The sequence below is a fragment of the Lepidochelys kempii genome, chromosome 10, assembly GCF_965140285.1.
Source record: "Lepidochelys kempii isolate rLepKem1 chromosome 10, rLepKem1.hap1, whole genome shotgun sequence".
NCBI lineage: Eukaryota > Metazoa > Chordata > Testudines > Cheloniidae > Lepidochelys > Lepidochelys kempii.
The window spans coordinates 55,905,287-55,932,321 of NC_136389.1; the positions used below are offsets into that span (position 1 = coordinate 55,905,287).

At 43.1% G+C, this 27,035-nt stretch overlaps 2 protein-coding genes across 6 annotated transcripts in view; both read right to left on the minus strand.

The window, feature by feature from the left end:
* The window catches only part of ENTREP2 (endosomal transmembrane epsin interactor 2), a 388,263-nt gene that overhangs the window by 301,632 nt on the left and 59,596 nt on the right, over positions 1–27,035 (minus strand). The gene's annotated exons all lie outside the window — the stretch shown is intronic.
* Positions 6,395–14,300, minus strand: LOC144930897 (uncharacterized). Its single transcript, XM_078854467.1, has 3 exons — positions 14,169–14,300; positions 11,935–12,882; positions 6,395–6,459 (listed from the first exon to the last, which is right to left on the minus strand). The coding sequence occupies exons 2-3, from the start codon at positions 12,848–12,850 to the stop codon at positions 6,395–6,397; spliced, it is 981 nt and encodes a 326-aa protein (XP_078710593.1). The 5' UTR covers positions 12,851–12,882; positions 14,169–14,300.

Here is a 27,035-nt window from a genome sequence, read left to right on the forward strand (position 1 = left end):
TATAACCTGAATGTCTTCACATTTTGAACTTTAAACTCACTTATGGTTACTGTTCCTCAGAGCTCAAGGCAAAATGTCATTTCTCAAGAAACTTAAGAACTGACACTACAGCAACCATATTTAACCACTTTTTCTAAACCAAAACTGGGCAGCTCTTATCTTTTTTCTACAAGCATATATAAGAGTCAAGGCCTGGTTGCAGTCTGGTTGCATGGTGGTGCCCTGCTGTGGTTACAGAACAGATACCTAATGTCTGGAAATACATGGGCATTGTTATTCGAGGAGCTAGCAGAAATTAGGTGCATACAATGGTGATGAGCTTGGCCTCAGATGGCCACAGCTCTCCTCAACAATGCCTATGGAATGAACTAGGACAAGAAATAATGGTGATCAGCTGTACAGTAGGCGTATGAGATATTTAACAGTAGATTCAAAACAAAGGAAAGTAGGGAAAGATCGGAGCCAGCAGAAATCAATAAAACAATGGGGTGGGATAAACCCTGTGTTGAGACTCTGAACAGACTTCCATCCAGAGGCAATAGTGGTATATGTTTAAAAGCAGCAAACATATATTAAGATTTGTTGAGATATTTCATTCAATATCTGAAGAATTAATGATAGCTCTGCTTAAAGTTTAGCACTGGGAAAGAGCGTTAGACCAGAGTATCCTGAACGGTAATCCTTTTTAGCACTTCTGGATACTTTATAAGTATTGATGTTTCTGTTAACCCATTAAATGTGGTGAAACGCCTTCTACAGGGTTCGTTTTGTTGTGTTTGTTTAAAAACACACACTTCAATTAAAAATGCCAAAATTTAAAAGTAAAGATTAAGTCCAGGAGTTCCTCAAACAGCAGATGCCATACTGTATTCTTGCAGAGCTCTCTCTCCTACAGTTATGACAGTTATTTCAAGTATACACATTACTTTTTGTTTTTAAAACTAATGAATTAAAATACAGAGTGAATAGATTGCATTGAACTTTGCAGTGCCTAGCAGGACATACTATAAAACAATTTCACTTCCCATAATGGTAAATAAATAAATATAAATTATATATATATATAAAGGCTCTCCACAACCTTTACTAAAGAGTACAATAGAACTTAAGTATGTAACAAACAGAATATTTTAGAAATGTGATGGGATTCTATAGAATATACTTTCAAAAACAATTAAATTTAATAGAGATTGATACTTTCAATGAGTGCTCACAACCACTCTACAGAATTTTAAAACAAGGATATAATTTATTTCTATAGGGTGGTTTAAAAACACCTATACAATGGTTGTCATTTTATATTAAATTGTACAGAATGTTCCCATAAAAGTACACTGACTGCACTTCAGTGTAGGTTTAGAAACAACATAGAAATGAGAGCTATAAGCGATTCATTAGGTTATTTAGTCAGACAGATTGCCTCTGGGACTTAAAATGCTACATAGATGCTCTTCAGCTCCCAATGCTACCATAAAAGTTACATTAAAGCTCATTTTATATGAGGATATATGTTTAACAGCATATCAAATACTGTGTGTGTATGTGTATAAAATGGGTGAATCAGCATTACTAATGAAACCTTAACTTTCGTGTTTCTTGGTTTGTTACAATTTTTAAAATGCATATTATTGAAGATTTACCTCTCCCTCCCACCCCTTTCTATTTTTTAGAAGAAAAATGGAAAAATGTGAAATGGAATAAAGAAGATTAACACCTTAATATCTTCTTCATGGACTTCACATGAGCATGGTCACTTACCTTCATAACTGGAAGCTCTTTGAGATGTGGGTGTGGATGCGCTCCATGTGCCCTGAACCGGAGAACTTTGAAAGTAGTGTCGCTTGTGCTCTTCCCCCCATGAGAGGAAAGAAGATTAGAAAGCAGATAGCAGAACAAAAGAGAGCCAAAGACCCATGCTGAGATTCTTTGAGACAATACAGTTTGACCCCAAACTCTTTCTGCTCTGGCAACAGCACAGGGAGATGTTTCTGTTTATTTTTGGTTTAGTAGATAAAAAACTAAAGCTCATCATACATCAAGGAAACAAAGCCGCCTTTGTTGTAAGGATGCGTGTGGTTTTGGCAAGCACACAGGTAAGTAAATAGACTGGCTCAGGTGAAATTCAAAGCTATTCTGGGGTGAACTTAGGATGTAAACACAATGAAACCTTGTCTCTATGAAGGAGGATCTGCCATCAGTGCTCCAAGCTCACCCACATTCCTGGCTGAGGTGATGGCTACCAGGAATGCAGTTTGCTGAGAGGCCTTGTGAGCACAGAAAGAACAAGGTTCAGGTCCCTTTGAAGAGTACGCTTTTTTTTTTACTGGAAGAAAAAGTTCCGATTAGACCTTTCAAGAATCTGTTAGTCAGTAGATGAGCAAACATTGAGCAACCCTGTAAAGGTGGATAGTATACACTAATAGCTGTGAAGTGGACCCATAAAGAATTGATGGAAAGACCTGCAGTTTTTAGAGAAATAAGATTATCCAAAATAAGAGGAATACTCACAGCTTCCGGGGATATAAATCTTTGGCGGTGCCGAGTTTGAGAAATGTCCCCACTTAGTTGAAAGGATTCACCTGGAAAATGTTATTTAGCTATTGGTAAGAACACTTTGCATAGCTTCAGAACATGGCTGTTCTAAGGTCAACAACCATCCAAAAACCATGCCCTGCAATGGAGTAACTGGGGTTCCTATGTTTGACTCTGGCCTTCCCCTGGGTCAGAAGATCAGAAAAGGGCTGAATGTTGATTGGTGGTTAAGACGATAACGTGTGTAGGAGGCTCGGAGACCAAAACTGTCTGGGCTAGTTGGAGGACATGAGAATGATTCCCACCTTGTCCTGTCAAATCTTCCATAAGACCCCAGGCAGGAGTGGTAACACCGGGAAACCATAGTTTAGATAGTCTGTCCATGGAAGAAGTAGAGTGTCGCCCTGAGAATCATGTCCTAGGGCCCCTGTGGAGCCATATATGCTGCATTTTCTTTTCATCTGAGAGGCAAACAGGTCCCTTGTTCGGGTCCTCCATAAGCAAAATATTATTACAAAATCATTAACAAAGATACACAGAAAACTATTAAAAAGGCAAATGAGTCCAAAAAAGTGTCAATTTGAGTGGTTTCTACATCATCTACACATCTTTCATAGACTTTTAAAAAAATATTTTATCCCTATTCATTTCTGCCTGTTTTGTTCAAATTAGGCTATGTCTACACTATCCTGCAGTTTGACCTTCAGGGTGCGAATAGCAGCACCCACAGTGATGTGCCGTAACCCCTCCATGTGGATGCAAACTAAAAGGTTGCTAGTTCACGTAAATATAATTCTCTTCTAACATCACTACATTAACATGAACTAGGAACCTCTTAGTTCACACCCTCAGCATCCACATTGGGTAGTTACAGTGCAGCACTTTGCGTACCTGCGGGGCAACATATACAGACTCTCAGTCTAAGCAGAAACTCAGCACAACAGAGATACTATGTTTTTAAAAGACACTTCAGGTGGAGATGCCAAGTGATCTGCAGCTTGGATGGCCTCTCCTACAGTTCCTGGAGGAACTGAATAAAACAGGAGAACTTCTCCTGCTACTCTCCCCTGCAGTATTTCCAGAAAGTGCTGATAAAATATTTATCAACTCCTTTATGTTCTTCCTTCTTCAATCACTTCTTAGGAGACATTTCAAAGAAAGGTAAGAAACAATGGAATAATGCCTCCTTTAAACTAAATACAATATACTTCATCTGAAGTTGCAAAAAAACCCCTTCAAATAAGGGATTAAGAATAACAAATCCCTAAACCAAACCTCCGTAATAGTGATTCACAGATTTATCAACAGACGATGCCAACAATTGCCTGAAAACTAAGTGATGACGTACAACTCAAAAGATCATGAATGTTCTCCTCAGATTGGAGGAGGAACAATGGAATATGGGCGAAGCCATAAAGTTGTTCCCTCTTCTTGTTTTGGTTTGTAAATATAATTCAAAAAAGCACTGCTACATTGTCCATTAAACTTCATCCTTTATCTCAAGGCATTCAATATATCATATTGCATAGACAGTGTTTTAGACATGAATAGCTGTTCCAGGATTTAGAGAAGTAACACTCTGAAAAAAACAGGGATCATTTTTGCAGAATTGAAATTGAATATGTTAATCATTCAGGTGAAGTCCAAGAATCTCCAAAAACCACATACTACATTTAAGAGAGACAAGGTGGGTGAAGTAATATATTTTATTGGACCGATTTCCAACATGGCTACAACACTGCACACTACAGTTAACATGTTCACCTGACTTCAGTACACTGACAAGTCCCAAACCTCCAATTCTGATTTTCAAGTGATCAAAACCTATCAATAGCCACTTTATTTTGGTTTAGAAATTCTTCATGTATAACATAATATTCAGAAACAATATTTTCCAAACTGGCTACTCTGCCATCTACTTATTTTTTTTCTAAAATTTCTTTTTAAATTAACCCAAAATTTACATTTTCCGATTACAAATTACATTTTCTTGCAAAATGTCAATACATTGACATTCTAAGCTGTGTGTCACAGCTGCATAGAAATTTATATATGCATTGTCTGGGTATATGGAAAGAATGGCAGGAGACACATGATATGGATTTTAATCAGGTCACAACTTTATTATACAGATGTCTGGGACAACCCTGCAGATAAAGTGTACAGTGCAGGCAAATCCATGTTTATTCAGATCATACCCAGGGCTTCCACCCCTTCATTTTTCATCCAGGTCCCCCCAGCCAACCCAGGGCTTTGACCTTACCATCTATGCCCCTCGTAGGAGGGGTAAGGTGGCTATGAGAACGGGGGGTTGGTTCCCTGCTGTACCAATCATAGGAGTCCCCAACCCTCCTCTTCCGTTCTGTTCCTTTATCCAACACTTCCTTTAAAGTCCTTTACCAGGCCATTTATCTGGTTACTGGATGCCATTCCCTATGGAGTGCCTGCACTGGACATCCGCCCCACACTTACAAAATAAGTTGCGACATATAGCCTACCCCCTTTTCTTCTTACCAGAAAAGGTCATCCCTGACATCCGCTGTAGGGAAGGCAAAAAAACCTCACTCCACTGAAGCCAATCTGGTAGTACGGAAAAAATTCCTTCCCAGACCCCCTTAAAAAATGCCTACAGCTAGTCCTAACCTAACCTGATATTTGCCTCCACTAGGGTACTGAGGGTGGGGAGACTGCTTTCCTTATCTACAGACTTACTCAGAGAGAAGCCCTCCTTTGTTTAAGTATATGGACATAATCAGGCGGACACACAATATATTTGGGGGCATGTTGTACCTTTATGGCCTTCAGACCTCACATTCCTGGGGTGGGGAGGTGAGTCAACGCCACAAAGCTGACCACCGTTCACCTTTTGCAGCAGTCTCTGACCTCACTCCTCCACACACACACACGCCCGGCCATAAAGCACAGCTGCCTTCCCTCAGCAAGCCCAGCCAACGTTTGCCCCGCTTTAAGTGCGGTGCAGTCATTGTTTGGTTCCAGGACATTAGAGAGACAACGTGGGTGACGTAATATCTGTTATTGCACGACCTTCTGTTGGTGAGAGAGACGATGACGCTGTGTAAGATTCAAAGCTTGTCTCTCTCACCAACAGAAAGTGGTCCAATAAAATATATCACCTCACACACCTGCTTTCTAGAAATTTATGGTCACTTCTGAAAGAAACTACTTCAGCTATTCTACAAAGAAGGAGGTGGCTTCATTTGCTGTTATACAAGGCTTAGAGATGGACGAGGAATCTCTCTCTAAACAGGATTCTAGGGCAATTTGGTATTCTGAGCAGACAAAGACAGGAGCTTTCATAAGTCTCTTCCCCTAAGCACCACCAGCTCCAGCAGTCGGTAACATAAATTCTTATCTACGTGCACTATTTTTTTTTTAAACAAAAAGAGGCCATTTTTAAGGCATGCAATGACCTGAATAATGCTTCTTGTGCTACATTTCCAGCTGTGCAAAACCCCTAAACAGATGGCACTCAAGAACCTTTGACTGGATCACCAAAATGCTTTCTAGCATCTGCAAAAATTCAGCCAAACTAGACTGACCGATGGAGTTTCAGAGTGACAAATACGGATTTTATGAGTTTGAGTGGAAACTAGGCAAAAATCTTCTTCCAAAGGTTTCACACAAAAACAAGAAAAACTTGTGAGTTTCTCTCAAATTTTGTTTTGAGATTTTTAGTTTGAACTTGAAACAAAGTAAAATTCATGATATACAAACCCATGAAAGAGTCAACATGAACACAAGTTCACACAGAACAGCTGTGAACATAATCCATGAAGTTTCATCCAGCTGTAGCTACAAAATCAAGTTCTAGCCATCTCTCCTAAAACTATTTTCATTCTAGTTATGCCACATTGTTTCTCACCATTCCTATAATCCCTTCTGCTTCCAAAAGGAAACCATGGAAGTCTTGAATCAATTAAAAAACACATTATGAATTCCATCACAACTGGAGTTGGTAACAACTCAGAACCTGAAGATCTGCAAAATCATCAGGCTATGGGATTTTTTTCTCTCATCACCTATGTCTATTTATGCAGTACATTGTTTAAACCCCAGAGAAAATAATCTTGATGCAGAGTGAATGAACAGTGACAACTCTCAATTTTTAGTGGAACCTCCAGCTTTTTCTTATCTTTAGAAGTTTGAGGTGTATACTCTACATCAGGAAACTCAAAAGATCCTCATTAAATCAATGTGATGCATTGTTCTAAATTTATAAGTTGATCTCCCTGTGTTTCAACTTTGCTAAAGTGCATTTTGTAGAACTGACAAATAATTCACATACGTGGACGCGGTACTATTTATCTTCATGATAAAACAAAGAATCCATATGGTAGATGGTTCATACCACTTTTAGTCAAAGCTTTCATTTCTTCTCCTCACATCTACCATTTCTTAATCAACTAGATAATTTCGGCTGTGTTTTATACAAAATTAGGTTTTCTGCATCATCTAACAGCAGGCTTACTGACAAAGAACAAACAAAACTTTTTATATACATTTGCAAAAATGCTGCTAATACAAAGCTTGCATACCAAGTTTTAAATCAGTGATTATTAGAAATGTTATGGTAAAAACAAATGAAAAACTGGGTTTATAATGGAAGTACAATTTGGTCCCTAACTAAAATGATAAAAGTAGCACCAATTAATTACAGCTTCTGGCTCACAAAATGAATGACAGTGCCTGTCAAGGTTCCTCCCCCACTCTGAACTCTAGGGTACAGATGTGGGGACCTGCATGAAAAACCTCCTAAGCTTATCTTTACCAGCTTAGGTCAAAACTTCCCCAAGGTACAAAATATTACCCCCGTTATCCTTGGAATGGCCGCTACCACCACCAAACTAATACTGGTTACTGGGGAAGAGCTGTTTGGACGCGTCCTTCCCCCCAAAATACTTCCCAAAACCTTGCACCCTACTTCCTGGACAAGGTTTGGTAAAAAGCCTCACCAATTCGCCTAGGTGACTACAGACCCAGACCCTTGGATCTTAAGAACAATGAACAATCCTCCCAACACTTGCACTCCCCCTTTCCTGGGAAATGTTGGATAAAAAGCCTCACCAATTTGCATAGGTGACCACAGACCCAAACCCTTGGATCTGAGAACAATGAAAAAGCATTCAGTGTTTTACAAGAAGACTTTTAATAAAAAATAGAAGTAAATAGAAATAAAGAAATCCCCCCTGTAAAATCAGGATGGTAGATATCTTACAGGGTAATTAGATTCAAAAACATAGAGAACCCCTCTAGGCAAAACCTTAAGTTACAAAAAAGATACACAGACAGAAATAGTTATTCTATTCAGCACAATTCTTTTCTCAGCCATTTAAAGAAATCATAATCTAACACATACCTAGCTAGATTACTTACTAAAAGTTCTAAGGCTCCATTCCTGTTCTGTCCCTGGCCAAGACGACTACAGACAGACACACAAACCCTTTGTTTCTCTCCCTCCTCCCAGCTTTTGAAAGTATCTTGTCTCCTCATTGGTCATTTTGGTCAGGTGCCAGCGAGGTTACCTTTAGCTTCTTAACCCTTTACAGGTGAGAGGAGCTTTCCCCTGGCCAGGAGGGATTTCAAAGGGGTTTACCCTTCCCTTTATATTTATGACACGCCCCCCAAATCTCAGCTAGGGTGAAACACTGGCTGGGATTTCTTCCTGGAGCTCTAGGAAAACAGAGTTAATAAGACACATGCATCTCTAAATATACTACCAAGTACATAAAGACTAACAATATTTTCCACATCTCAAGGACGATTTTAACCAGTTGATTCTGGGAAACTTTCACGGGAGAGTGCATCAGCCACTTTGTTAGAAGCTCCTGAGATGTGTTGGATGTTGAAATCAAAATCTTGGAGAGCTAAACTCCACCGAAGAAGTTTTCTGTTAGTTTCTTTGACGGTGTGAAGCCACTTTAGTGCAGCATGGTCGGTTTGCAGGTGGAAACGCCGTCCCCAAACATATGGGCGTAGCTTTTCCAGAGCGTAGACAATGGCATAACATTCTTTTTCAGTGACTGACCAGTTGCTTTCCCTCTCAGACAGTTTTTTGCTGAGAAACACTACAGGGTGGAATTCTTGATCAGGTCCTTTCTGCATTAAAACTGCTCCCACACCACGCTCGGATGCATCTGTGGTTACTAGGAACGGTTTGTCAAAGTCTGGGGCCCTTAGTACAGGGTCAGACATGAGTGTCGCTTTAAGCTTGTTAAAGGCCTTCTGACACCTTCCGGTCCACTGAACAGCATTTGGCTGTTTCTTTTTGGTTAGGTCTGTCAGTGGGGCAGCGATTTGGCTGTAGTGCGGTACAAATCGTCTGTAATAACCGGCCAAGCCTAAGAAGGATTGAACCTGTTTCTTTGACTTTGGGACAGGCCACTTTTGGATAGCATCCACTTTGGCCTGTAGGGGGCTGATAGTTCCTTGACCCACCTGGTGTCCAAGGTAAGTCACTCTGTTTAGGCCTATTTGACACTTCTTAGCCTTAACAGTTAGTCCTGCCTCCCTTATGCGCTCAAGGACTTTTTGTAGATGTTCCAGGTGGTCTGCCCAGGAATCCGAAAATATGGCCACATCGTCAAGGTAGGCGACTGCATATTCTCCTAATCCCGCTAGGAGACCATCTACAAGTCTTTGGAAAGTGGCGGGTGCATTTCGCAGCCCGAAAGGGAGTACATTAAATTCATACAGCCCGAGATGTGTGATGAAGGCTGACCTTTCCTTGGCAGATTCATCTAGCGGTACCTGCCAGTACCCCTTGGTTAAGTCCAAGGTAGAGATGAACTGGGCCCTTCCCAGTTTCTCTAATAGTTCATCTGTGCGTGGCATGGGATAGTTGTCTGGGCGAGTTACAGCATTTAGCTTACGGTAGTCCACGCAAAAACGTATTTCCCCATCTGGTTTGGGAACTAGAACCACTGGAGATGCCCATGCACTTTCAGAGGGGCGGATTACACCCATCTGTAACATATCCTGGATCTCCCGTTCTATAGCAGTTTTAGCTTGAGGAGACACCCGGTAAGGGTGGACCCTAATTGGGTGAGCATTACCTGTGTCAATGGAGTGGTATGCCCGTTCAGTCAGTCCTGGGGTGGCTGAGAACGTTGGCGCGTAGCTAGTGCACAGCTCCTGGATCTGCTGTCGCTGCATACGCCCAAGGGTCATGGAGAGGTTCACCTCTTCCACACCACCAGCACATTTCCCTTCGTAGTAAACACCTTCAGGCCACTCAGCGTCGTCTCCTCCCTGGGCTGTAAACTGACAAACCTTTAATTCTCTGGAATAAAAGGGCTTTAGAGAATTAATATGGTACACCTTAGGCTTTCGGTTGGAGGTGGGGAATGCTATGAGATAATTAACAGCTCCCAGGCGCTCCTGGACCACGAATGGCCCTTCCCACGATGCTTCCATTTTATGGGCCTGGAGCGCCTTTAAGACCAAGACCTGGTCTCCTACTTTGAAGGAACGCTCTCTGGCATGTTTATCATACCAGGCTTTTTGCTCTTTTTGAGCATCCTGTAAGTTTTCTCTAGCAAGGGCTAAAGAGGTTCGGAGGGTGTTTTGTAGGTTGGTTACAAAGTCCAGAATGTTAGTTCCTGGAGAAGGTGTAAATCCCTCCCATTGCTGCTTCACCAACTGCAATGGCCCCTTAACCTCACGGCCATATACAAGTTCAAATGGGGAAAACCCTAAACTGGGATGTGGTACAGCTCTGTAGGCAAAGAGCAACTGCTGCAATACTAGGTCCCAATCATTGGAGTGCTCATTTACGAATTTACGTATCATGGCCCCCAAAGTTCCATTAAACTTCTCCACCATGCCATTTGTTTGATGATGGTAAGGAGTGGCAACCAAGTGATTTACCCCATGAGCTTCCCAAAGGTTTTTCATAGTTCCTGCCAGGAAATTAGTCCCTGCATCTGTGAGGATGTCGGAGGGCCAACCTACCCTGGCAAAAATGTCTGCTAGTGCCTGGCACACACTTTTAGCCCTGGTGTTGCTTAGAGCTACTGCTTCCGGCCATCGGGTGGCAAAATCCATGAAAGTCAGTATGTACTGCTTTCCTCTGGGTGTCTTTTTCGGAAAAGGACCCAGAATATCCACAGCTACTCGCTGAAATGGAACTTCAATGATGGGGAGTGGCTGGAGAGGAGCTTTGACCTGGTCTTGGGGTTTTCCCACTCTTTGGCACACCTCACAAGACTGGACATAGGTAGAAACATCCTTGCCCATTCCCTCCCAGTGGAATGACCCCCCCCAAACGGTCTTTGGTCCTGTTCACCCCAGCATGGCCACTAGGGTGATCATGGGCTAAGCTCAAGAGCTTGGCCCGGTATTTAGTTGGAACTACCAACTGTCTCTGAGGATGCCAGTCTTCCTGGTGTCCCCCAGAAAGAGTTTCCTTGTATAAAAGTCCTCTTTCTACAACAAACCTGGATCGATTAGAAGAGCTGAGAGGCGGTGGGTTCCTCCGTGCCGCCGTCCAAGCTCTCTGGAGGCTTTCATCTGCTTCCTGTTCGGTCTGGAACTGTTCCCTTGATGCTGGAGACATCAGTTCCTCATGGGATTGTGGACCTAGGCTTGGTCCCTCTGGAAGCGATATAGGGGATGGAGCTGTTTCTGTTGACTGTGAACCGCTCTCCGCTGGTGCACTATGTTGGGATTCAGGCTCCGGCTGAGCCTCTTGTGTAGGGTTATCGGCTGCTGCCAGTTCAGGTTCGGTGGGGCCCTCTGGTGTTGAGGTTGCAAGTACTGGATTCAGTGCTGACACGGGGTCTGGTGTTGGTTGTTCGGCTGGTTCCGGTTCTGGGACTGGTTCCGTCTGGGTCTCTGGGACTGGATCCACTACTGCTGTTGCAGACATTGGCCTGGGGTCCAGGTCCATCACCTCTGACTGGGTCCTGATAGAAGTTTCCGGAACAGAGCTAGGCCTCACGGCTTGTTTAGCCTGGTTGCGGGTGACCATTCCCACCCTCTTGGCCTGCTTCACATGATTGGCCAAGTCTCCCCCCAACAGCATGGGGATGGGATAATCATCATAGACTGCAAAAGTCCACATTCCTGACCAGCCCTTGTACTGGACAGGCAACTTGGCTGTAGGCAAATTGAAAGAGTTGGACTTGAAGGGTTGAATCGTCACTTGGATCTCTGGGTTGATTAAATTGGGGTCCACTAAGGAAGCATGGATAGCTGACACTTGTGCTCCGGTGTCCCTCCACGCGGTGACCTTCTTCCCGCCCACACTCACAGTTTCCCTCCGCTCCAAGGGTATCTGGGAGGTATCTGGGCCTGTGGACCTCTGGTGTGATTCCGGTGCAATGAACTGTAATCTGTTGGGGTTCTTGGGGCAGTTGGCCTTTACATGCCCCAGCTCGTTACACTTAAAACATCGTCCAGCTGACGGGTCACTGGGACGAGGAGGGTTGCTGGAGAACGGGGTGGTGGGACGATAAGGGGTCTGGAGGGTTCTTTGGGAGGTAGGTGGGGCTTTGGGCGGCCCCCGGTAATAGGGTGTGGTCTGGGGTGGTCCCTTCTGGTCTCCGCTCCAACTGCGACCAGTTTTCTTCTTCTCTGCCACCTCCACCCATCTGGCTCCAATCTCTCCTGCCTCAATTACAGTTTTGGGTTTCCCATCTAGGATGTATCTTTCTATTTCCTCAGGAACACCCTCTAAGAATTGTTCCATTTGCATTAGGAAGGGCAAATTTACTGGAGATTCAACACTTGCTCCTGATATCCAGGCATCCCAATGTTTCACAATGTGGTAGGCATGTCGGGTAAATGACATGTCTGGTTTCCACCTTAGGGCTCTGAACCTCCGACGAGACTGCTCGGGTGTTATCCCCATTCTGACTCTCGCCTTGGATTTAAACAGTTCATACTTGTTCATGTGTTCTTTAGGCATTTCAGCTGCTACCTCAGCTAAGGGTCCACTGAGCTGCGGCCTCAGCTCTACCATGTATTGGTCAGTAGAGATGCTGTACCCAAGGCAGGCCCTTTCGAAGTTTTCTAAGAAGGCCTCAGTATCATCACCTGCCTTGTAGGTGGGGAACTTTCTGGGATGGGAAGTGGTACCTGGAGAAGGATTGTTAGGGTTTGTTGGTATGTTCTGCTGGGCCTTTATTCTCTCCATCTCCTCCACATGCTTCCTCGCCTCCATTTCCCTCTTGTGGGCAGCCTCCTGTACCTCCTTCTCCAGCCGCATGAGTTCTATCTGTCTTTCATGTTCCCTTTGTTTTTCCTCAGCCTGAAATTTGGCTAATTCCAGCTGTAGTCGAGCCGAGGATTTGGCCATTCTAACCTCTCTGTTTTTAACTAACTTTACACCTGAGGTTTAGAAATAAACAAACAAAACTTGGCTGTAAAATTTTGCTGTGCTGGAATAGAATACCTATTCTCTGATAGTGATTGTCAGCCTACAGAAAAAGACAATTCCCTTGTCTCTGCTCTGGGCCCAAATTAAAGCAAAAAACCTCCAACTACTTGGAAACCTGCTTACCCAGCCCAACGAAGAAAAAAAAAAATTTCTTTTCAAACCTGTGCTCCTTGTAAAACAAAAAAAAAAATCAAAATCCTAAAAAAAACCCTGCCACTTTTGTCTCCAGGCAAATGGGTAGAGTACACACCCCCTATTTACTTTTAGGAAGAAAAGAAAAAAAAAAAAAAAAAACCTCTGGGTTGGAAGACTGTGAATTTCCCTGCAGGAGTTAAGTACCCTGCCTCCAGGCAAATGAAACCTGCAATTCACAAGATAATCCCCTTTTGTCTCTGCTTGGCCACAAAGCAGAGAGAAACCAAGCTGCTTTCAGTTTCAAAGCTGCCTTCTGGACTTCCTACAAATTCCTTTTTAAAATCTGTATTTCTAGTTCAAAAAATCTCAACTGGATCTCAAAATGATTTCAGGTTAATCCCACCACTGTGCCACCATGTCAAGGTTCCTCCCCCACTCTGAACTCTAGGGTACAGATGTGGGGACCTGCATGAAAAACCTCCTAAGCTTATCTTTACCAGCTTAGGTCAAAACTTCCCCAAGGTACAAAATATTACCCCCGTTATCCTTGGAATGGCCGCTACCACCACCAAACTAATACTGGTTACTGGGGAAGAGCTGTTTGGACGCGTCCTTCCCCCCAAAATACTTCCCAAAACCTTGCACCCTACTTCCTGGACAAGGTTTGGTAAAAAGCCTCACCAATTCGCCTAGGTGACTACAGACCCAGACCCTTGGATCTTAAGAACAATGAACAATCCTCCCAACACTTGCACTCCCCCTTTCCTGGGAAATGTTGGATAAAAAGCCTCACCAATTTGCATAGGTGACCACAGACCCAAACCCTTGGATCTGAGAACAATGAAAAAGCATTCAGTGTTTTACAAGAAGACTTTTAATAAAAAATAGAAGTAAATAGAAATAAAGAAATCCCCCCTGTAAAATCAGGATGGTAGATATCTTACAGGGTAATTAGATTCAAAAACATAGAGAACCCCTCTAGGCAAAACCTTAAGTTACAAAAAAGATACACAGACAGAAATAGTTATTCTATTCAGCACAATTCTTTTCTCAGCCATTTAAAGAAATCATAATCTAACACATACCTAGCTAGATTACTTACTAAAAGTTCTAAGGCTCCATTCCTGTTCTGTCCCTGGCCAAGACGACTACAGACAGACACACAAACCCTTTGTTTCTCTCCCTCCTCCCAGCTTTTGAAAGTATCTTGTCTCCTCATTGGTCATTTTGGTCAGGTGCCAGCGAGGTTACCTTTAGCTTCTTAACCCTTTACAGGTGAGAGGAGCTTTCCCCTGGCCAGGAGGGATTTCAAAGGGGTTTACCCTTCCCTTTATATTTATGACAGTGCCCTAGACAGGCAGCAAGGGAGAAGCAGAAGAGTAAAGAATGGTGTGAGTGCTGAGCACAATAAATAATAATATACAATATTCAGCCTTTATTACTGTTGTTCAGCAAAAAAAAAAAATCCCACTGGCAATCTTTTCAGTTTTAGATAGTACCTCAACAAATCACTCCTGTACAGAATTTCAATTATTACTTTCAAATGAAAGAAAAGGAGTACTCGTGGCACCTTAGAGACTAACAAATTTATCTGAGCATAAGCTTTCGTGAGCTACAGCTTACTTCATCGGATGCATTCAGTGGAAAATACAGTGGGGAGATTTATATAAACAGAGAACATGAAACAATGGGTGTTACCATACACACTGTAACAAGAGAGTGATCACTTAAGGTGAGCTATTACCAGCAGGAGAGTGGGGGGGAGGGACCTTTTGTAGTGATATTCCTCAAGGTGGGCCATTTCCAGAAGTTGACAAGAATGTCTGAGGAACAGTGGAGGGTTGAGGGGGGAAATAAACATGGGGAAATAGTTTTACTTTGTGTAATGACCCATCCACTCCCAGTCTCTATTCAAGCCTAAGTTAATTGTACCCAGTTTGCAAATTAATTCCAATTCAGCAGTCTCTCATTGGAGTCTGTTTTTGAAGTTTTTTTATTGAAGAATTGCTACTTTTAGGTCTGTAATCGAGTGACCCAAGAGATTGAAGTGTTCTCCAACTGGTTTTTGAAAGCTATAATTCTTGACATCTGATTTGTGTCCATTTATTCTTTTACATAGAGACTCACCTTAAGCGATCACTCTCTTGTTACAGTGTGTATGGTAACACCCATTGTTTCATGTTCTCTATGTATATAAATCTCCCCACTGTATTTTCCACTGAATGCATCCGATGAAGTAAGCTGTAGCTCATGAAAGCTTATGCTCAAATAAATTTGTTAGTCTCTAAGGTGCCACAAGTACTCCTCTTCTTTTTGCGAATACAGACTAACACGGCTGCTACTCTGAATATTTTCAAATGAAACTATTTTTGTCACCTGGGGTAAAAAAAATTAAAATTAAATTTTCTGCCATTTTTGCATTTCAGCATATAGGTAAGGGGTCTTTCATCTGCCTCGTCTTATTCCAGAGTGCATAATTTCTTCAAAACTTGCTTTTCACTGATTTTAAAGGTACTTCTGAACAGCAGAGATTCTGCATAAGGACACTAAGGAAGAAACCTTGCAGTGCCCTTCACTTACAAAAATGTCTAATACCATAATGCTATACATTCTTTCTAATAGGGTTATAGTAGCAGTGCACTGATTTATGACTGGAAAGATTATTCAAACCCCATCTAACGGAATGCAGATGGAAAAAACAAACAGAAGGAAGAAAATACTAGAAGGAAAAGCAGGAAGTATGGTCTTGTGGCTGAAACAAATGATCGGAAGGTCTCTTTTACTCCTGATTCTGTCATGGATTTCTTGTGTTACCTAGGGGAAGTTATATAACCTTCAAATGCCTCAGTTTCCCTACTGCTAAATGGGTCTACTTCTAAGTGGTGTTGTGAAGTTTAATAAGCTATTTGTAAAGTGCTTTGAGATCGTGGAATGGAAGGAACCATGTGTAAAAGTATTATAGATTACATTACAGATTGAGGGCATACAAGACCCTGACAAAGTAAGTGTTCAAAGTGCATCTATCATTACACAACGTAATGGTCAGAGAAAAATATGTCAGTATCATCATCCATTGTCCATATTCAAGTTTACCAAACACCAAGTTCTCTACATCAGTGGTGTCAAGGTTCCTCCCCCACTCTGAACTCTAGGGTACAGATGTGGGGACCTGCATGAAAAACCTCCTAAGCTTATCTTTACCAGCTTAGGTCAAAAACTTCCCCAAGGTACAAAATATTACACCCGTTATCCTTGGACTGGCCGCTACCACCACCAAACTAATACTGGTTACTGGGGAAGAGCTGTTTGGACGCGTCCTTCCCCCCAAAATACTTCCCAAAACCTTGCACCCCACTTCCTGAACAAGGTTTGGTAAAAAGCCTCACCAATTTGCCTAGGTGACTACAGACCCAGACCCTTGGATCTTAAGAACAATGAACAATCCTCCCAACACTTGCACCCCCCCTTTCCTGGGAAATGTTGGATAAAAAGCCTCACCAATTTGCATAGGTGACCACAGACCCAAACCCTTGGATCTGAGAACAATGAAAAAGCATTCAGTGTTTTACAAGAAGACTTTTAATAAAAAATAGAAGTAAATAGAAATAAAGAAATCCCCCCTGTAAAATCAGGATGGTAGATATCTTACAGGGTAATTAGATTCAAAAACATAGAGAACCCCTCTAGGCAAAACCTTAAGTTACAAAAAAGATACACAGACAGAAATAGTTATTCTATTCAGCACAATTCTTTTCTCAGCCATTTAAAGAAATCATAATCTAACACATACCTAGCTAGATTACTTACTAAAAGTTCTAAGGCTCCATTCCTGGTCTATCCCTGGCAGAAACCAGCATACAGACAGACACAGACCCTTTGTTTCTCTCCCTCCTCCCAGCTTTTGAAAGTATCTTGTCTCCTCATTGGTCATTTTGGTCAGGTGCCAGCGAGGTTACCTTTAGCTTCTTAACCCTTTACAGGTGAGAGGAGCTTTCCCCTGGCCAGGAGGGATTTTCAAGGGGTTTACCCTTCCCTTTATATTTATGACAAGTGGGTTTAAACCTATTTTCATTTGTGGACCCCTAAAACATTCAAATAGAGGTGCGGACCCCTTTGGAAGTCTTAGACAGTCTTTGGACCCCCAGGGGTCCATGGATCACAGGTTGAAATCCACTGCTCTACATGTCATTTAGCAATAAACATTTTACAAACTTTGTCTGAAAGTAATTTTTAAAAGAAGGAGCACCTTTTCAGAGTGAGAGTATCTCTTCATTTTAATTCAGGCTCCTACTTAGGTGTTCCCCTGAGCCCCTATCCCATCCCACACACAATCCTTTCGCCCAAGTTTCAGATTGCTTTCAACCCAGGCTAACTGGCCTGGCCGGGGCACTATGTTGTACTATTTGTATTACTATAGTGCCTAAAAGCCCCAGTCATGGACCAGGATCCCATTGTACTAGGCACTGTACCTACACAGTACAAAAAGACAGTCCCCTGTGTTAAGAGCTTACAATCTAAGGGTTGGAGTCAGACATACAGGAGAGTACAAGACAAAATTAATCAGCATGATAGGCAGCACATCAGCAATACAGTGGTATAGGCTAGAGCCCAGGTGAGGCTTTCACTCAGGCTGGTAATCCACCCACTTTGCAGTGAGGGTACAGATAAAATTGCTCAATGGTGTTAGTCCTCTAGCATTTTCCCACAATTCCCCATGTGCCCAGGAGGACATGTAAGTTCTCCTGAAATTCACTGGGAAAGAATCATAAAATAGCTCAGCTTACTCTGCAGAAAGAACCATGGGATATGTGTCCTAGAGACACACATGGGTGAGTGCAACACCCAGTGAAGACACAGTAACTCAGGTAGGGCTTTGCTGTGTGGCTGCTCATTGAGAACCAGTAGACCCAGATTAGATTAACCCAGATGCTCAGATCCTAGGGCCAATCACCCAAGTTAACTCAGCAGTGAAGACATACCCTTGAAGAAGCTCCCCTTGAACAACACAAGCTATAGTTATCTGCAAGGCCATCAGCCCAACTAGCTTAAACACTTCAAATATTGAGGGCTACAGGCCAAACCAACATGTCAAAGGCCTGCACAACATGTGGTCCATACAAAAATGGCCATGGACCATACCAACCACAAACATCCCCTTTACAAGCACACATGGCAAGGCAATTGCTCATTCTCCAAACCACCATCCTTTACATAGGTCAAATAAACTCCACTTATATACACCAACAATCACAAGCACTCACAACTCTGAGGTTCTGTGTGCACAATGGGTGTATGTGCATTTTCTGGTTCTACTGACCTTTGAATATTTGGCCCTTAAAGTGAGAAATGAAACACAAATACAGAAGAAATATAAACAGTACAAATAAGTTGTTTGGAAATTTCTTTGAGCTCCTCAAAGGAGGTTCAAATGATCAGGTATGTTAACCAATAAAAACATCTGTGGTTCATTGAAAGTGCAGTCCAGATACATTCAATGCAGGCATGTCATGAGGTATAGACGCCTCATGCAGTCCAGATACATTCAATGCAGGCATGTCATGAGGTATAGAAGCCAAAAGTTTTGAGCATTAAAACATATTTGTTTCTTTTCATAAGCAATTCAAAGAGTCAGAAAGAATGATTACGATGTTCTCACCTTTTTATTTTATGCTGCAGAGTTCCACAGCCAAGATTTATAACACCCACTGCCCCCTTTTATGCCAAAACACAAACATTGAAATACACACTCCCAAACTATTCCAGAAAGCGAGAAAACAAGTTACATCTTATCCATCCACCAAAACCAGGTGAAATTGCAATGTGAGCCATAAGCTGTAGGAAACGTTTCAGGAAGCAGTGATGTTCCATATATTGAAAAGGCAATATTTCCCACCGTATTTTAAAAGCCCCTCCTTTCTAACACTTGGAAATCCAAAATACAGCAAATTCCCTGTAACTGGCTCCAATGTGAGACATCCGCATAATTCTGAGCAAAGCGAGTTATGGAAAACTTTAGTGGTTTTGCTATTATACAGACATGACAAGTGTCATGCACTTGCATGAAACTCACAAATGCAGGCCTCCCTCCCACATTCCCAGATGAATGTTAAGCATTCAACCCATCTGTAGGAATGACTTACAATTGTGGCTCACATGGTGGCACCTGCTGAGCAAGCAGCCAAGTGATCTCTGTTGTGATCACTGCTGGATCTGAGTAAGAAAAGAGCAACCAAGAGGAGAGGGCAAGCAGCAGCATATCACAGTCATAGCAGAGACCAAAGGCGTGGGAAGCCTAGCCCTAGGCTCCATCACCCAGCTATCAGCCAGTCCCCTTCTCCCCTCAATAGGTGTTCATCTTTCACACAGCCACCTACTCCTTTATCCCTGTCATGGGGTGCTCTACTCACCACTGGGTGGTGCTCTCTTTGGGCGATTCTGGGGATTAGCTTTGCCTGGTTCAGCACCCCCTTCGTGCTCTTCCACCATCTGCAGCTCTCCTCCCAGTCACAGAGTCTTTGCACAGCTGGTTCACAACTCAGCCCTCTGGCAGGTCAAACTGTGGTTCCCCTTCTGGGAGGAGGGGTGATGTAACTTCCAAGTCTCTCCAGACAAGCAGCATTCAACAGTCCTCATGCCTGCTGCCCCCACCTATCACTCCTTCCATGACTCAGGGAGCCTGCTAGTTAACTGCCCGCGGCAATACCACTTGGCAGTGGTTAGTAGGGAACTCAGGCCAAAGGCGCCAGAATCCATGTGGCCATGCCCCCCCGCCCACTTCTAAAAGTGGGAGGGCTATACTAGCCCATTTTTTAACACAGGCAGAGTTTGGGAGGCAGTGGGCATGTTGCCCCCGAAACTGCAAGCCTCAGGCACAGAGTTGTGCCATCATGAGCTGCCCTTCATGGCAGGGAGGTGATCAGCACCCAGCTGTGAAGCGCAACCCCTTCCTGCGGCGCCAGCCTCTTCACGTGGGGGGACTGAGGTGGGCCTTAGGCCCCCCCTCGCCATGAGACCTCACCCCCAGCTCCTCCTCTCCCCACCCCCGAAGCCCTCGTCCCCCTTGGCCAGGCCAGAAGCCAGAGTTGGACCATGGTAAGAGCCACCCAGGTAGCCCAAGCTGCTGTGGGGAGCCCCGGACCTTCCACATGCCCTGGGCAGGGAACCAGGGTGCCTAAGAGCAGCTTCTCACCTGTCTCGCTACCACCCATGGCAGATGGAGTGTCCAGGGCTCCCCACAGTGACCTGGGATTCTGAGTGGCTCTTACCATAACCTGGCCCCGGCTTCCGGCCTGGCCAGGGCGTGGGGCCACCAGGGGGGGAGGAAGAGTAAGAGCTAGGGCGGGGCCACAGAGAGGGTGCCCTCTACTCTGGGTTCTAGTCCAGGGTCCTTTACCAAGCCATCAAGGACGCCAGCTTCCCTAACATTACTGCTATTATCCCTGGACTACTTCATAGCTTGCTTCCACTCTTCCTAGTCATAACCCACTCTCCTAGGGTCTACTAGGTCTCAGGGATTCCTATCCCTTCTTAGAGTGACTGCCACTGTTCACCCTGCAGCCTTTTTCTGTTGCCAGCCTATTAGCTTCACCTGTCCCCTCACAAGTGAGCTTACTTCCTTTAGTGACCTCCTCCTAGCCTAAATCTCTCCCCATTTGTCATGTCATTGGTTGATTGGGCTTACTGGCCTAATTCAATCCTCTTAAGGCCAGTGTGGGGAGCCCTCCCCATCACAATCTCCCATACTCTCTCAGTTCTCACAGAGCCTACCCCCACCAGTGTCCCCTGGACATCCCCTAAAAAACCCCTCATCCACAGCTGTTCCCCCAGACTGTCAGGGTGGGGTATCTGGACTACTGCTATCCTCAGTCATCCAGCTGTTTTTATGGACACACCTGCAAACCCAGTTGCCCCCACTTTCCATCACTATGCTTGCTTCCCATCTTTCTCAACTTTGACACTGCCCCAAACACACATTTACCCCCCAGAGGTAGCTCCCTATCACCCAGCTACCTCCCTGGACATCCCCACAATCCTAGATTTCCACTCCTGACAGCTTCCACCCAGCATCCAACTACTCTCCAGACACCCTTCAGCACCTACCCAACCTAGAATAGAATATCAGGGTTGGAAGGGACCTCAGGAGGTCATCTAGTCCAACCCCCTGCTCAAAGCAGGACCAATCCACAACTAAACCATCCCAGCCAGGGCTTTGTCAAGCCTGACCTTAAAAACCTCTAAGGAAGGAGATTCCACCACCTCCCTAGGTAACCCATTCCAGTGCTTCACCACCCTCCTAATGAAAAAGCTTTTCCTAATATCCAACCTAAACCTCCCCCACTGCAACTTGAGACCATTACTCCTTGCTCTGTCATCTGCTACCACTGAGAACAGTCTAGATCCATCCTTTTTGGAACCCCCTTTCAGGTACTTGAAAGCATCTATCAAATCCCCCTCATTCTTCTCTTCTGCAGACTAAATAATCCCAGTCCCCTCAGCCTTTCCTCATAAATCATGTGCTCCACCCACCTGCCACACAGTTTTGTGCAGCTTGTTGTCCTCCCCCAACCACTGGTTGTGGTAGGATATGTTGACCATAAGGTGAAGTGTCTGGTCATAAACAACTTCTTTGCAAATATCCAAATTATTCAATGAACTAATGTGCATATGTGTAAATTTTTCACTGAATATACTTGGAAACTTGTATACTGGCTTCAGTGGTTACACTGTTAAATAAATATTACTAATTGTTCTGGAAGCTATGTCTATTATTTTTATTTGGAAATTTGTATACTGCATTTAATGGTTATAATAAAAAATATTATTCCTATTATAACCAGTATACTGTTTCTCCATGACACTAGCAAAACTGGTATACCAGTGTAATCAAACACAACATCTTACAGTAGCATACTGTTACAAAGTATTAATAGATACTTACAAAAAGCACAAGTATAAAACCAATTGTATTAAACCCCAGCAGAAAGAATAAAGTAAATGGGGGGAAAAATCACAATACAATATCTCCTGGTTTGGATATTCAGGTTTACAAAAATGCTACTCACTTTGGCTACTAATGATTTATATAACAAGTCCACTGTATCTGCAAATAGTTGTCAGGTCTGCACTGGTGTTCTTAACCATGTACATGTTAGAAACACAGTATAAGGGAATATTCAAACAATCCTGTCAGCTACACAGTAAAATAAAATATATTTGAGTAGACATCTAATGCACTTAGAGATGGATCTAGCAGGAACACCGTTCTCCAACTCTGGAAACCCCTACATCAAACAATATATATTCCAATGCTTATATCTACTTGTCGGCATAGTTCAGCGTGGTTGGCGCTGCTTTTATGCTTCTCTGACACAGACAATACCGATGGTTGCAGTTTGTCAGTTTTGCAGGGAGGGTTTACAGCAAGAGCCAAAGTGGCTCCCCACAATCTGGGATTGCCATGTTCTGTTATCTGAAGATGCCACAGAAGATGGTGTTCAGCATCCATGCTAGCCTAAAGGAAAAAAGAAATCTCATCTCCTATATCTTTGCCCATCTCAGCCTACAAAGCTGCAGTTTATAGCAAAGAATAACAAGTACAGCAGCATTAAAATCAGCCAGTAAAACCCATACATTTGATGAAAAAACAACATCACTTAAAGTCATTCTACTTTAACTAAAATTAACTTTAGTAAATTCAATAAGCAAAACATTATTTTAAAAAAATATATATGAGAAACTTTGGACGAGACTCTCTGTGCTATAGCCCCAAAGAGCCATTCCAGCTGTCTGAGAGCAGGCAGGTGCAATGGGATACTGATCATGCCCTCTTTGCCCTCTACCATTGGCCAAAAAGTGCCATTATACCACTACAGGACACCTCAATGCAGAGGTAGTAAGGTGGTGTTATGGCTATATCTGGCTCTTGTGGTGACGCAAAGCTCCCTGTTCGTGCCAGTGAATCAGGCCCACTATCTCCATTATTCAAAACACTGTACTTATACTCTCCTTATGCATGTTTCTGGTAGAACTGTAAGGATTCATCCCCCCTCCCTGACTTTAAACATTCACCTTCAGAGGGCCAACTCTGGACAAGATTCCCTTTGGAACTCAAAAGTTCTGTTCCTTAGCTCATAGTCCTTTGCTGCTGTTGAGCGAGGCATTCCCTTCCACTCAGGGGCCAGGGTTGCTGGAACAATTTTTATAGTGGGGGTGCTATAGGGTGACCAGATGTCCTGATTTGATAGGGACAGTCCTGATATTTGAGGCTTTTTCTTATATAGACTCCTATTACCCCCACCCTCTGTCCCAATTTTTCACACTTGCTGTCTGGTCAACCTAGGGTGCTGAGAGTCATTGAACCAAACTGTAAACCCTGTATATAATGGAAACCACTTCAAGCCAGGGGGGTACAGCAACACCGCTAGTTCCAGCACTTATGTCAGGGGCTGATCACACAGCCTCCGAATTATCTCTGTTCCTCCTGCTCTCTAGACCTAGTCATTGAACATGAGTTTCCAGCATGCTCAATCCATTGACCTGGCATAGTAGCCACTGGACTGATCATGTTTTGCAGCTAATTATATGTCATTGTCATTAGTAATACTCTTTTCTTTAATGCATGCTATAGTGTGTGTCTTCTGTAAATTATACTGCATTATGGTTCATTTTGAAATATATTCTGGATTTGACATCTGTTATGTATTTGGCTAGACACACTGTACTGAATGAGAATGAAGCAAAGAAGAAATTCTCAATATAGTTTATTGACAAGCTCACTTATTTTAGATTACTTGGTATAATTCTAAGCAAACAGAATTCTGATGTGTCTGTTTTAAAATTTTTATTAGTATAACCAAATAAAAGTACATATGACATATGAATATAAAATGAAAAAAAACTGGCAGCAAACATCCAATTCGTATTCACCACAGCAAACAGTTATATTACAGAGCCATGATAGAGAGTCCATAGTAAAGGTTTCTCTTTCCATTATAAATCCATTTTGACCTTCTACTTTATAATTCTTTTATACTCAATATTTTGTCTATGTGGTATCCTGCCAGAAGCGGGTTTTTTTCTTGCAAAGTTTGAGGTTAACTGAACAATACACTTGGGACAGTGCAGAAGAGGGTTTGAAAAACAAACTCACTTTTTTGAACAGTCTTCTCACTTTATTTTCTAATGGAATAGCTCAAAACCAGCTTGTTCTAGAAATTCCAAGATTATTTTACAAGGAATAATAGTTCTTGTGAGTATTTTTGATAAATTATGGGTTTAACTTTGGAGTCTTAACAAAGCCTAATAATCTATTCCTAGGCCTAACTCTGCAGGCACAGCCAGCACACTGCTTAAACTCTGGAACCTAAATAGCCAGATTCAAGGACTTTTTGTTTTGACTTTATGAATCTCTAAGATCAGCTCCTGCATGCAAAGCAGGTCTGCTTCTGCTGCTCTCCACGTCCCTGAAGATGTGAAAAACAGAGTACAGAAAGTCTTCCTCAACCCTCCCCACTTTTCTCAACCTCACTTCAGTAACCTGGGAGTCACGGAAATTAACAGCAGCAGCAGACAGGCAAGTGCAGAGGATCTCTACAGGAAGCAAAGAGGAAGAATGGGTGATATACACATTGAAAATGTATCACTGTAATTCAAAGATAGTAAAAATAAACTGAAAAAAATAAAGGATATCCCTAAATAAAAATGAGTTAAAGATAATTACTTAAAATAAACAAATTAGAATGTAACAGTTCTTAAGGTCAGGAAATTCAGAATTAACAGTCTGAAAACAACCTTATAGTAACTTAAGCCAAGAAAACACCCTCCACCCAATTCAACAGCCCCCTGGATTGTGAGAAATACGAGTTCCTGTCTCTTATTTTCACCTGAACATTCCATGAACACCAACGGAGAACACAATATCCCATCCACATTTCTACTAGGAGCTGGACAACCTAATAACATCAACCACCTTCCCAGCTACACAGTTATTGGAAAATCCAACTATTTCTCAAATGCTCTCCTTTTACTACTCCTCACATACTAAAGCACTATATAATTACTATATATTTGCATCTTCTGCTGACTCATATTATCACCTGTAATAATATCAGTTTGCTTGTGATTACACAACATTTTAATCCAGGGGTGGGCAAACTTTTTGGCCCGAGGGCCACATCTGGGAATACAAATTGTATGGCAGGCCATGAATGCTCACAAAATTGGGATTGGGGTGCAGGAGTGGGTTAGGGCTCTGGTTGGGGATGTGGGATCTGGGGTGGGCCCACAAATGAGAAGTTCAGGGTGCGGGAGGGGGCTCCAGGCTGGGGGGGAAGGGCGGGAGGGGCTCCAGCTGGGGGTGGGAATGAGGAGTCTGGGGTGCAGGAGGGTGCTCTGGGCTGGAACCAAGGAGTTCGGAGGGTGGGAGGGGGATCAGGGCTGGGACAGGGGTGTGGGAAGGGGTGCAGGTTCCTGCTGGGGGTGCAGGCTCCGGGATGGGGATGGGGATGAGGGGTTTGGTGTGCAGAAGGGTGCTCCAGGCTGGAATTGAGGGGTTTGGAGGGCAGGAAGAGGATCAGGGCTGGGGAAGGGGGTTGGGGAGTGGGGAGAGGCTCAGGGGGTGCAGGCCCCGGGCAGCACTTACCTCAAGTAACTCCTGGAAGCAGCGGCATGACCCTTCTCCCGCTCCAACGTGGAGGTGTGGCCGGACAGCTCTGCATGCTGCCCCATCCGCAGGCTCCGCCCCTACAGCTCCCATTAGAGCGTCAGAGGGGGCCACTGGAGCACATAGGAGCCGGAGGGGGCCATGCCGCAGCTACTGGGAGCTGTGTGGAGCAGCCCCCGACCCTGCTCCATGGCTGGAGTGCCAAAGCAGGGCAAGCCCCAGACCCCACTCCTCAGCGGTAGCTTGAGGGCCGGCTTAAAACAACTGGTGGGCTGGATCTGGCCTGTAGGCCGTAGTCTGCCCACCCCTATATTAATCCTTTTAGTATATTAGGAGTGAATTTGATTTGTCTGTAACTGACTTTTTACTGCACCAGTACTCACCAGATCCTACAAATGGATCCACACAGGCAGACCCAGGCAACTAAGAGAAGCCACTGTGAAGTCAATGGGGACACAGATGGATCTGGCTACATGGAGCGGGGTGTAGGATATCATCATTTTTTAAATAAAAAAGTTTTTAAAAAGAATAAGACACTACATTTCAGTTACTGATAGGGAATGCAAAGGGCACTATAAGATACTAGTTACTAGAAAGGAATTGACATGGGCAGGGAAATGTGATTAGCGTTTATTGAAACTTAAGTATAAATTTACTAGTTTGAATATTTTTCTTTAAATAATATTACTTTTAAGCTCAAATTTCCTAGCTTTTGAAGAACCATGTTCTGTTCTCTCCCTTTCCCCATGAAACACTAACTGAAAAAATCCCCAACATTTAAATCATTCTTATAATATAGATATATCTTTAGAATACTTTTAACATATCATGTATAGTCCCTAACAAACACACATTTAAGGAGTACATTAAGTAAAAATGCAATCATTATGCTCTTAAAAAATTGCTATGAACAATGCCAGTTGGCCATTCCTGATGGTGTTTTAACACCTTTATATATTTAGATATTTCTGATAACAGATTTAACAACTCAGAGGAGATGATGTCTTTCCAGTTGTTTATGATAAATTTTAACACAGCCCTGTATATTAGTTTGACACCATCTTTTGCTTTTAACATAGACATCAACTGACAATCTCCAGTGATAATCTGTGAAATCTTTGCTATCGACCAATATCATTTCACTGTGACTAAACTGTTTACTACATAAACCCACAACATTTGAATGAATTAGCCACACTATGGTTATTTGGTTTAAATAGTCAAACTTCCAGCAATGATAGGAAGGCACTCCCATATCTATCACATCAAACAAAAAGCTGCTTGCATACACTTTCAAGGCCCTTCATA

Coding starts and splice junctions, on each gene's coding strand:
- LOC144930897 (XM_078854467.1), bottom strand. CDS start 12,850: ATGGCCAAATCCTCGGCTCGACTACAGCTGGAATTAGCCAAATTTCAG. Junction 6,460..11,934: donor AGCTGGACGATGTTTTAAGT/GTAACGAGCTGG, acceptor AATTGATTCAAG/ACTTCCATGGTTTCCTTTTG.